At 39.3% G+C, this 11,936-nt stretch overlaps 1 protein-coding gene across 1 annotated transcript; it reads left to right on the forward strand.

Moving 5' to 3' along the window:
• The first annotated feature begins 618 nt into the window (after positions 1 to 618).
• Positions 619 to 11,833, forward strand: supv3l1 (SUV3-like helicase). Its single transcript, XM_047362626.1, has 16 exons — positions 619 to 1,066; positions 1,217 to 1,294; positions 3,314 to 3,421; positions 4,174 to 4,288; positions 4,623 to 4,791; positions 5,411 to 5,522; positions 6,729 to 6,806; positions 6,909 to 7,000; positions 7,121 to 7,301; positions 8,016 to 8,109; positions 8,252 to 8,371; positions 8,495 to 8,594; positions 8,679 to 8,759; positions 9,894 to 10,070; positions 10,387 to 10,535; positions 10,637 to 11,833. The coding sequence occupies exons 1-16, from the start codon at positions 787 to 789 to the stop codon at positions 11,046 to 11,048; spliced, it is 2,346 nt and encodes a 781-aa protein (XP_047218582.1). The 5' UTR covers positions 619 to 786; the 3' UTR covers positions 11,049 to 11,833.
• The last annotated feature ends 103 nt before the right edge of the window (positions 11,834 to 11,936 follow it).

Consider the following 11,936-nt stretch of genomic DNA (forward strand, 5'->3'; position numbering starts at 1 on the left):
ATGAGTTTAAACTTCCAACTTGAAATTGCGGGAAAATGCTAAAACACATTTAACTAATTGTCTATTTAACAAATTATTAATACATTTATTTAAATATTTATTTTACAGTTTCGTATTGATGAGTTTTGTTTTTGAACGATCACATATTTAAATATTGATTTGTTTGCTATATTGTTTATTTGTTGGGGGATTCTTTCAACAAGAACGTGTCAAAATGTGTTTTTTGTTTAGTTATCTGCTATGTAGCCGAAGTCATGAGACGGCTTTAAAATATTTTGCATAAACCCTGGTGAAAAATGTATCATGATTTTTGCACTTTGAAAGATTACATAAAAGTTTGGCTTTTTGGAAGCCAAACAATAAGGTTTTGCAAATATCTATCGAGGCTATCTTCTTAGTTTCATAAACGATCTTCGAGTTCAACTTCAGGTGTGTCCTTCTTTATGCCTTATTTACGCGTTTGCAATTTGCTCACCAAGCGGCGCAGTTTTTAGTAAAATACAACACTTTAACTTCAGAAAATTAATCTAAATTTGACGTTTAAATGGTTGCTTTCTAAAACATGAAATAAATAAATGTGTCTTGTAATTTTTATACAGGCATATTTGTCGGCACACCGGTCGTGTCCCACGTTTGTTACACCAGAATTGTGTTGAACGTCCTCTGCCGGAGTGTGTTGCGTGTAAGCCAAATATAAAGAGCCGTTTAATAGTATGGGGCGATAATAACTTCTAGAAACAGTCCAGGAAACCTGAAGGTGGTCGGTTACATATCCCGCCCGCAGGGATGTCAGTGAACCGCACCCTGTATCTGTTTTCTCGGCTTCAACGCCACTTTAACACCCGTACTGCTCACATCACCGCAGGCAGCTGCAGAGTGCTTTCTGGTTCCAGGTTGTTGCTCCAGCACCCTCTGCCTGGCTCTGTGGTTTGCTGCAGAGTTGTTTCTTCTAACAGCTCCCCTCCCAAGACTCCGGACACATCACTGTTTGTCCCCGTCTCCCTGAAGACCGACGTCCCGGCTGATGGGACTGTGGGAGCAGAACTGACGCAACCGCTGGACAAAAGTGAGCCAGAGTTTCTACTATGTGCGGATATTGAGAGGAGATTGTGATTGATAATGGATGGAGCTAGTCTAGTGGGGTTATGTTACATTTCTAGAGATGATTTGATTTAAATGGTGTATGTCTCTGCTTTTTTGTTGCTGTTATTTTCAGATGAGCTGCTTAAAGTCTTGAACAAGTTTTACAAAGGAAAAGAGATGCAGAAGCTGGCAGCAGACCAAGGCCTGGATGGTGAGAATTTAAACTCTAATGTGATCCAATAAGGATTTATGTACAGATATTTGCAAAAGTGTTCAAACCTGAAGCCTGGGATATTTCATAATCTAACCCTTTATTAAAACGTCTCTACAACTTTCTCCCTCACCTGTCTGCTGTGTTCCTTGATCTTCTTGATGCTGTATGTTTACTAATGTTCCACAATAAACCTCTTAGGCCTTCACAGATCTACTGGATTTATAATTAGATTAGAATACATACAGGTCCTTCTCAAAATATTAGCATATTGTGATAAAGTTCATTATTTTCCATAATGTAATGATGAAAATTTAACATTCATATATTTTAGATTCATTGCACACTAACTGAAATATTTCAGGTCTTTTATTGTCTTAATACGGATGATTTTGGCATACAGCTCATGAAAACCCAAAATTCCTATCTCACAAAATTAGCATATCATTAAAAGGGTCTCTAAACGAGCTATGAACCTAATCATCTGAATCAACGAGTTAACTCTAAACACCTGCAAAAGATTCCTGAGGCCTTTAAAACTCCCAGCCTGGTTCATCACTCAAAACCTCAATCATGGGTAAGACTGCTGACCTGACTGCTGTCCAGAAGGCCACTATTGACACCCTCAAGCAAGAGGGTAAGACACAGAAATAAATTTCTGAACGAATAGGCTGTTCCCAGAGTGCTGTATCAAGGCACCTCAGTGGGAAGTCTGTGGGAAGGAAAAAGTGTGGCAGAAAACGCTGCACAACGAGAAGAGGTGACCGGACCCTGAGGAAGATTTTGGAGAAGGGCCGATTCCAGACCTTGGGGGACCTGCGGAAGCAGTGGACTGAGTCTGGAGTAGAAACATCCAGAGCCACCGTGCACAGGCGTGTGCAGGAAATGAGGTACAGGTGCCGCATTCTCCAGGTCAAGCCACTTTTGAACCAGAAACAGCGGCAGAAGCGCCTGACCTGGGCTACAGAGAAGCAGCACTGGACTGTTGCTCAGTGGTCCAAAGTACTTTTTTCGGATGAAAGCAAATTCTGCATGTCATTCGGAAATCAAGGTGCCAGAGTCTGGAGGAAGACTGGGGAGAAGGAAATGCCAAAATGCCAGAAGTCCAGTGTCAAGTACCCACAGTCAGTGATGGTCTGGGGTACCGTGTCAGCTGCTGGTGTTGGTCCACTGTGTTTTATCAAGGGCAGGGTCAATGCAGCTAGCTATCAGGAGATTTTGGAGCACTTCATGCTTCCATCTGCTGAAAAGCTTTATGGAGATGAAGATTTCATTTTTCAGCACAACCTGGCACCTGCTCACAGTGCCAAAACCACTGGTAAATATTTTACTGACCATGGTATCACTGTGCTCAATTGGCCTGCCAACTCTCCTGACCTGAACCCCATAGAGAATCTGTGGGATATTGTGAAGAGAACGTTGAGAGACTCAAGACCCAACACTCTGGATGAGCTAAAGGCCGCTATCGAAGCATCCTGGGCCTCCATAAACCTCAGTGCCACAGGCTGATTGCCTCCATGCCACGCTGCATGGAAGCAGTCATTTCTGCAAAAGGATTCCCGACCAAGTATTGAGTGCATAACTGTACATGATTATTTGAAGGTTGACGTTTTTTGTATTAAAAACACTTTTCTTTTATTGGTCGGATGAAATATGCTAATTTTGTGAGATAGGAATTTTGGGTTTTCATGAGCTGTATGCCAAAATCATCCGTATTAAGACAATAAAAGACCTGAAATATTTCAGTTAGTGTGCAATGAATCTAAAATATATGAATGTTAAATTTTCATCATGACATTATGGAAAATAATGAACTTTATCACAATATGCTAATTTTTTTAGAAGGACCTGTACAATAGTAATAAAACAGAAATAAATAATACATGTACAAATGTTGCTGTATGAATATTGTTGCACAGCACTTCAAATTATTATCCATGTTAAATTGCTGCTGTGATCTCTGCTGACTGATTTTTGCACAAACCTCTTTGATTGTGTTGTTTTTCTGTGAACAAACAGCTCGTCTGTTCCACCAAGCCTTCATCAGCTTCAGGAAGTATGTTCTGGAAATGACGTCCCTCCCTGCTGATCTGCACATCATCCTCAGTGACATCTGCCACAACGCAGGTAGGCCTCTTTCTAGTTTGTTTGTTCATTTCAGATGATACACTTGGGCCTGTCTTTTAGTGTTTAACCCTGTCTCTTCTAGACATGGTTACTGGCTGAGCGTTTACTGTGTCTAACTGCAGGTGCTCTCTTTTATACTTTAGACTTGAAAACTGGCTCAGAGTTCATCTGCTTAGCTGTCTTTCTCTCCTAGATGAAGCCACCGAAGGAGCTATAACCATTAATGTTTTACTTTTCCTTCCCATAGAAAGTACTCCTGGATCAGTACTTCTTTGTTCTTTTTGTGTCTCTGCTCTGTTCTCTCAAACCCCCAGTCCGTCGTGGCAGATGGCCGCTCACACTGAGCCTGGTTCTGCTGGAGGTTTCCTGGGAGTTTTCCTCTCCACTGTCACTATATGCATGATCAGTATGAGGGATTGCTATAAAGTCAATGCAGGCGACTGTCCACTGTCTCTACATGCTCATCCAGGAGGAGTAAATGCTGCAAGTCACCGACTCGATGCAATCTGCTGGGTTTCCTTAGATAGAAAAATGTTTTTACCAATTTGAATAATAAACCGAATCTGACTGCACTGTTTGGTAGTAAGGATTAATTGGAATGTATGTACCTGACTTAAAATCTGTGTGATTCGATTGAATTGACCTCATAAATTGACTTGAGACGACGTGTTATGAATTGCCGCTATATAAATAAACTGAATTTAACTGAATTAAAATAATGTTTACATTTATTGCATGTCTTTTTTCCCCAGGTCATATTGATGACATATACCCATACTTCATGCGTCATGCTAAACAAATCTTTCCAATGCTGGACTGTATGGATGACCTGAGGAAGATATCTGACCTCAGAGTCCCGGCAAACTGGTACAAATTCAACACATATCAGACTCCAGTTAGCTGTATAGATGGTTGCCCAGTATGTCAAGATTAAGTCAACTGTAGAGATGCATTGTAAAGTGCCCTGTTAAAGTACTCATATGCCTTTGTATTTTTTCATATTTTGTCACATTATAACTTTAACGAATTATAGACCAACTTAAAGTAGATCCTAAATGTCAAAAATTCCATTTTCTAGATGAGCTAAGCTTGTGGAGAGATATCCCAACAGACTTGCAGCTGTAATTGCAAAGGTAGTGCTAGGAAAGGGGGCCTTAATGAAAATGCAGGCAAGGACTTGAATGTTTTGTGTATGTATCAGGTACCCTGAGGCCCGAGCCATCCAGAGGAAGGTGGTCTTTCATGCTGGACCCACTAACAGCGGGAAGACCTACCATGCCATCCAGCGCTACCTGACTGCTAAGTCTGGAGTCTACTGTGGTCCCCTGAAACTTCTCGCCCACGAGATCTTTGAGAAGAGCAACAGTGCTGTGCGTTTATTATTATTTTTTTTTCCATCTGAGGGTGTGGGAGTTAGTCGAGAAGGAGCAGGACCTTCTGACCTTCTGAGGGAGCAATCATTTCTGAGAATAAACTTAGAAAAAGGTTCAACCAGAAGAGGAAAATGTTGATCCGCCTCAGTGACTCACATTTTAAGCGTTGGCTGGATATCCCAAACTCTGTCTTACTGACAACATTTAGATTTGAACAGAGATATTTGCATGTACTTATAAGTACATATGTGCATATGATCCAGCATTGGTTTCAGCATCACTCTTGGTTCCTGGACACAAACAGGATCTCTGAGATTTCATTAAAGCCAGAGAACACTGAAGCATTTTCTTGATAGCTTATTTTTCTTTGACGCAGTGGACTAAACATACAGTTAGATCTATGAGTTATTGTTTCATATAAAGGAAATTACTAAGAGCAAGAAGAATGAGGTAAAACTTCTTCACTGTCCAGATCACACAGTGAACCTTTAATGCTTGCAACTAATGTGTGTGCATTTACAAAGAATATTTCATCTGTGATGCTTGCTCTAAACCACGTGTCCTCATAGTGACATTTACTGATCACTCATGTTTGGTTGTATATCTGTGCTTGCAGGGTGTCCCATGTGACCTGGTTACCGGGGAGGAGAGGACTTTCGTAGACCCAGAAGGCCGAGCAGCTGGACATGTGGCATGCACCATTGAAATGTGCAGCGTTAACACACCATGTAAGTAGGTGCTGTGTCTGGCTTTCCTTTGACTGATATAATTGTGTCTGTAAACAATGTTTCTAAATATGGATTAACCTTTGAGACTGATTACATAGTTTAGTTTGATTTGATCCAGATTTCTTGGTACATCCCCACAACTGCAAGGTTAGTTGTTGTTGTTGTTTTTTTTTTATCACAGCAACACCTCTGTAAGGTCACATCCGATCAAGAGCAGTTGTAGTGAAAGTCATCTAATTAAAGTGTAAAACTGGCGTCTTTTCGCATATTTATTTTTTCCTGTTGCCGTTTTTTGTTTTGTTTTTGTTCCTCAGGAAACGTTCTTTAACTTTGACTACAAAACAGGTCGGATTAGATGAATTTTCAGGGATTTAAGGAATCTGAAAACATACTTGAGATATAACTGTTCTATCTAAAATATGATGGTGAATATTTTTGTGTGCAGTCAGTTTTCCAGCTGAGGTTGTATGCACTCTTTCTGTTTTAAGTTAATGACTGAGAATAATAATTTCTCTATGGGCTATTTATTCAGTGTCCTAAACTAAGTCCACTTTGCTGACATTAGAGGAATTTAGTAACATTTTTGTCAGGTCCAATGTAAAAAAGAGCATATCAATTATAAAGTTATTAAGTTATTTTTGTATTAGATAAGAAGTTATATATTTTGTGATGGTGAACAAGAAGTCCACACATTTATACCTCCATAACTTGAAGCATCTAAACTGCTTATTATTTTTTACTTAATTTTTAACTTGCTACCATGTAGTAAAGAGATGCAAAAGTAAAAATATCATTAAAATTAATAGAACAAGATTTTTACTGTGTCTTAATGATCCAGTTTTTCGCTTTTTGTTTGCAAATTAACTGCTTTCACTATATATCCCCTATAGACAGAATAACTGCTCAGAATCTGTTTTGCTCTTTCAGTCGTAGCTGAACAGTTTCATAGCATCTTGTTTATTTGTCTTTAACAGAACCGTGCAGCCAAAGCAGTCTAATATTCTTCTTGCTTCTTAGCGGCTTCCACAAATCCAACTTTTTGGCGTTCCTGCCTCGTCCCTTTTTTTCTGCACAAGATTCTGCCAGAATGTTGACCTTTAAATAATGTCTGTTATTTTTGATAATTCTCATTTTTTGTCATTAGTTTTTTAATTTTTTTAATTTCATTTTACCACATATTATCTTATGCTCTGCATGTATCTCTAGATGAGGTGGCTGTAATCGATGAAATTCAAATGATCAGAGATCCTTCCAGAGGCTGGGCATGGACAAGAGCTCTTCTGGGTTGGTAACATTTAATCAAAAGCAAAAGGTTTCCAACTCTGTGCCATGTGCTGTGATTAACCCTGGTCTGTGCTTCCTGTGCCACCCTCTCTGTTTGCGTAGGTCTGTGTGCTGAGGAGATCCATGTGTGTGGAGAAGCAGCAGCTGTGGACTTTATCAGGGAGTTGATGTACACCACCGGAGAGGAGGTGGAGGTGAGACTGTAACACTGCACAGCCTGCTGTGGGAAGGGAAGCTTCCTGTGGCTGTTTTTAGTCTCTCAGTGTGGGGTTCACCGCCTGACTCTTCTTCCCCATCATCTACTCTCTCCGCAGGTCCACACCTACCAACGCTTAACTCCATTCTCAGTTCTGGACCATGCCGTGGAGTCTTTAGACAACCTGAGACCAGGAGACTGTATTGTGTGCTTTAGTAAAATCGACATTTACTCTTTAAGCCGACAGATTGAGGCTAGAGGACTAGAATGTGCTGTAATTTATGGCAGTTTACCTCCGGGTGAGTGAGACAAATATAAAACTGTGCTCTCTGATGTGCCTGAAAAGGTATTGTTTCAGATACAGAAATAAAATAAATGATTAAATGAAATTTTTTTTTTATAAATTGTTTTGCAAGTTGCTATATTTGCTGACCATTGTTAATTTTTGTATTTGCATGTAGAAAACAAAAACATGAAAGATCCTCTGTGTTGTTTTTGATCCTGAGCCTCTTGAAATATGACAGGAAGCCATGTGTGATTAATCTAGAGGGTGTAAAAAAAAACATACATAAACTTACATTGCATCACTTCCTAAGGTACAGCCTTTATATTAGAAGTTGACATGTTAATAAACATCTGCAAAGAAGAATCTGAAAAAGGTTGATTCTTTCAGTTCGTGTGAAGATAAATAACTACTCAGTCTGCAGAATGGTATTAAATTTAATATTTTAGAAGTCCTGAAATGGTAATTTTTTTGTGTATCAGAATCTATAAATGTAGTCATTTATTAACAGATGTAAATGGTTGGAATAGCTTAAAAATGTTTGAGCTATGCTTAAATATGTTTAAAACAGCGGTTTACCCTTAAGTTTCTGCATTCAGTAGAAATCAACTTCTAAGATTAAATTTTGTTGTTCTGTCTTTTTTGCAAACATGATATTTCTGTTTCCTTTAGTTTTAATATTGTTATAAATCACATGCTACATTTTTAATAACCTGTCTGTGAACTGCAGGCACTAAACTGTCGCAGGCCAAGAAGTTCAATGATCCCGGTGACTCCTGTAACATCCTGGTTGCCACAGATGCTATTGGCATGGGCCTCAACCTGTATGTAACACAGTTTTAAATCAGTAAAACCAGAAAATCTAATTAAATTTGCCACGCAGTCTCAGAGGACATGCTGCTTCTTTTATACCATCTGAAATGTTTCTCACCTTTTGTCCATCTGCCCTTCTTTTTTTCTGTCCAGGAGTATAAAACGCATCATCTTTAACTCTCTGGTGAAGCCCAATGTTAATGAGAAAGGAGAGAAACAGATGGAGACGATCAGCACATCACAGGCCTTACAGATTGCAGGTCGTGCAGGGAGGTCAGTTCGTTTCTTTCTCAGTTTCTCCTAATCTGGGAGGTCTGAAAGTTTGTCAAAACACACAATGCACAGCAGTTGTCCTCTAGGTCATAAAGGTTTTCCAATCCGTTTTCTCTCTTGCAGGTTTTCCTCCATATTTAAAGAGGGAGAGGTCACGACCATGCACCGAGATGACCTGCCTGTCCTGAAGGAAATTCTCAGCAATTCTGTAGATCCCATAGAGGTGGTTATTTTACAAAAAATCATAGATCACACAAATCGTGTCAGTCTGCATCACACCCATGTTCTAAAACCTCGTTTTTCTCAGACTGCAGGTCTGCATCCAACTGCAGAGCAGATAGAAATGTTTGCCTATCAACTCCCTGATGCTACACTCTCCAATCTTGTAGTGAGTATAGCAACATTATATAATTCAGATTTATTTAGATTTTCTTTAAATGTGTCAACCTGAGAGCTCTTAGTTTTATGCACGTTCTGCAAACACATAAACCAACCGCCTGTTCTCGTTTTAAAACAAGTATGGAAAGGATTGAGACATATGGTTCGATGCTAAAGGAGACAAAATCTTGAACTTCCACTTTTTTGTTGGATTCAAAACTCCGACCCACATTGAAGAGCCTGCAGCACATTTATTACTTTTGCAATTCTTATAGCTGTTGGAAAAAAAGTCACTAAAAATCTGAATCGGACTTAAAAGGTCGGGATCTGATACACTTTCACCGAGGCTGAAGGTCTTAACCTTCAAATTTTAACAAAAAGAGCTCACTGTTTGGTGCCAAACTGAAAACTGGAGGTGGAACAAATTCATTGTCGTGTCAAGTCACAATAATTCTTGTAGCAAAGCAATATTTGACCCAAGTGCTGCACAGAGCATAAAATCACCAGTATCCTAAATATAAAATATACGGAATAACAGTTTAAATATTTGTCTTAACTGGAACTAAAAGTCATTAGAAATTAGGTTTTAAAACTGTTTAAAATGTGTTAATAGTCTGATGTGTAAAGGCAGTTTATCCACACATTAAACATTGTGAACCTTAAGGCTCTGGTTGGAGTATAAGGGATCAGATGTTCTCATAGATTAGACCCTGCGGTCATTTATTGTTCGTTCAGTTTTCATGTAGCTGGAGTTCAGATGGTTGCAATTTCCACTTTGTCCCACTAGATGTCATGATATTGCCAACTGAAGTAGCTTTTGTTTTAGTTAGTTTTGTTTGTTAAAAACAAAATAAAATGTTTTTACTAAGTTTTATAATGCTGGAAATAAACAGTTTTTATTTAACTAATATTTATTTTGTTTTAAAAGGAAAATGATTGTGATTTGACAAAACATTTGTTCAGGTCTAACCATGTAAAATGATTCAGAAAGACACTTAAACATAACACTTTAATAAACTGGTTTTTAAAAGTTCCGATGATTGCAAAGAAAATACTTCCTCGTTATGGTATCTAGGTTTAAATACAAGTTCATCTATGTGCTCTGTGCAGTTCTGTAGTTTTTTTGTGTCTTCTTGTTTTTCAGGATATATTTGTCAGCCTCTCTCAGGTGGACGGCCTGTATTTCGTCTGCAACATTGACGACTTCAAGTTTCTGGCTGACATGATTCAGCATATCCCACTTAACCTGAGGTCACGCTACGTCTTTTGTACTGCCCCCATTAACAAAAAGCAGCCTTTTGTCTGCACCTCTTTCCTAAAGGTAAGAGTAAAAGCTACACAGGGGAGAAATGTATTCAATTTCTGGGGGAATAATAAGTATAAAAGTTTTTATATTTGTGACGCTGTAAGCTTTCCAAGTTTAAGGTCATATCATCCTGGACAAGGCTTCAAAGAAAAAGTTTTGGAGCAACTTTAGAGATTAAGATTTGAGTTGTGTAAATCACTGTTGCTGATCTGAAAAGCAATCAAAACCGAAAATGTAATGATTTCTGTTGAAAATAACATTGTTGAAACTGTTGTCATGGGCATCTATGATAGACTCCACAGTGGTTCTCATTTAAATGTTATTGTTTCAGTTTGCGCGTCAGTTCAGTCGAGACGAGCCCCTGACGTTTGACTGGGTCTGCCGTCAAATCGGCTGGCCTCTGACTGCACCCAGAAACATCAAAGACCTGGTTCACTTAGAAGCTGTGCATGATGTTTTAGATCTGTACCTCTGGTTAAGGTAACCCACCTTCTCTACCTGGATTTCTGCGCCTGGGTTTTGTTTAAAGAACGCTCACCGATCTAATCCTTTTTCTTGCTGATGTCTGCATGTCCCTGTAGCTACCGTTTCATGGATATGTTTCCAGACACGGCCATGATCCGAGAAATCCAGCGGGAACTTGACGACATCATCCAGCAGGGTGTTCAAAACATCACCCGTCTGATCCGGGCCACCAACCCAAACATCACCGACCCGCTGCAGCCACAGAGCAACCTTTCGGAGCGAACCGGTGCTGAAGCTGACAGCAGCGCACTCCTGAGCAGAACCAGAGGTCAGGGAAGCTTGGCAGGGATGATGGAGAAATCTCTGGCGAGCCGCCTTGTGAGAGATGGACTATTGACTCCTGATCTGCTCAAACAACTGCAGAGGGAGTGGTCAAAGAGCCAGAGGCAGGAAGGTGGCAGTCAAAGCGCACTCACTGCAGACCTCAATAACAAGAGCATCAAAGGAAAGAGAAAAAAGAAGAAATAAATACTCAGAACTGTTCTGAATCAGCCATGCTCATCATGAATGACTGTTAATGGAGATCGATATATTGCAAATTCAGGAATACCACCTTGGTCATGTAGGGGGTAGTTAAAAGAGACCGATTCTACACAGTCCAGAAAGTGGAACATTTCAGATTTATGTTTTCCTCTTATATTTTAAAATGAATTTAAAGAACGGAGCATAATGGATAGATGAGCCTGGAAAACTCTGGAATTTATACATTAGAAAAGTGTAGAAGCGCTGCTTGTATCAGGACTGAATGTGGATGAACACAACAGGACAGTTTCATTCTGGACATTTGGTCGGGAATTGGTCAGACACATTAATAGGCTGTTTAATATTTTCACTCCATTTATTTGCTTAACCTCTGCTACAAATGTTCAAACTCAAAAAGAAGAAAATACGTTTGTGCAGGATCTTGTTCACTTCCAGCTCCTAAATTAATTGTGCTAATGGAATAAGTTAAAAAACAGCACATCAGCCCCCTCACACCTTTCTGTGTAACTAAGCTGGGATTTGGGTGCAAAGTGGAAGTCCTTCGGATTTGAAAAGAGTGGCATAAAAGTTGTTATTTAGCAGAAAACATTTCAAATGGTTTTGATGTGAAAAATTCTCTCAGTTCAGACAGTTCATTCATCATTGCAGAATAACTGAGATAACAGGAATGAGCAGCCTGTGTTTCTTGTCTGTGTAAATGTGAAATTCAGTTTTTTCATGTCTCTACATATAAGCTGATGAAGACTACCAATAAAAAACGCTTTTAACTATCTGGATTTTTTTTTTACTAATAGTAGGGTATCTCAATATGAAACTATTTTCCTTGCAGGTTTGTTCCTCCCGTTCTTTTGGTTTCATTTTGACTTAAGTATT

Source organism: Girardinichthys multiradiatus, chromosome 4, assembly GCF_021462225.1.
Source record: "Girardinichthys multiradiatus isolate DD_20200921_A chromosome 4, DD_fGirMul_XY1, whole genome shotgun sequence".
NCBI classification, from domain to species: domain Eukaryota; kingdom Metazoa; phylum Chordata; class Actinopteri; order Cyprinodontiformes; family Goodeidae; genus Girardinichthys; species Girardinichthys multiradiatus.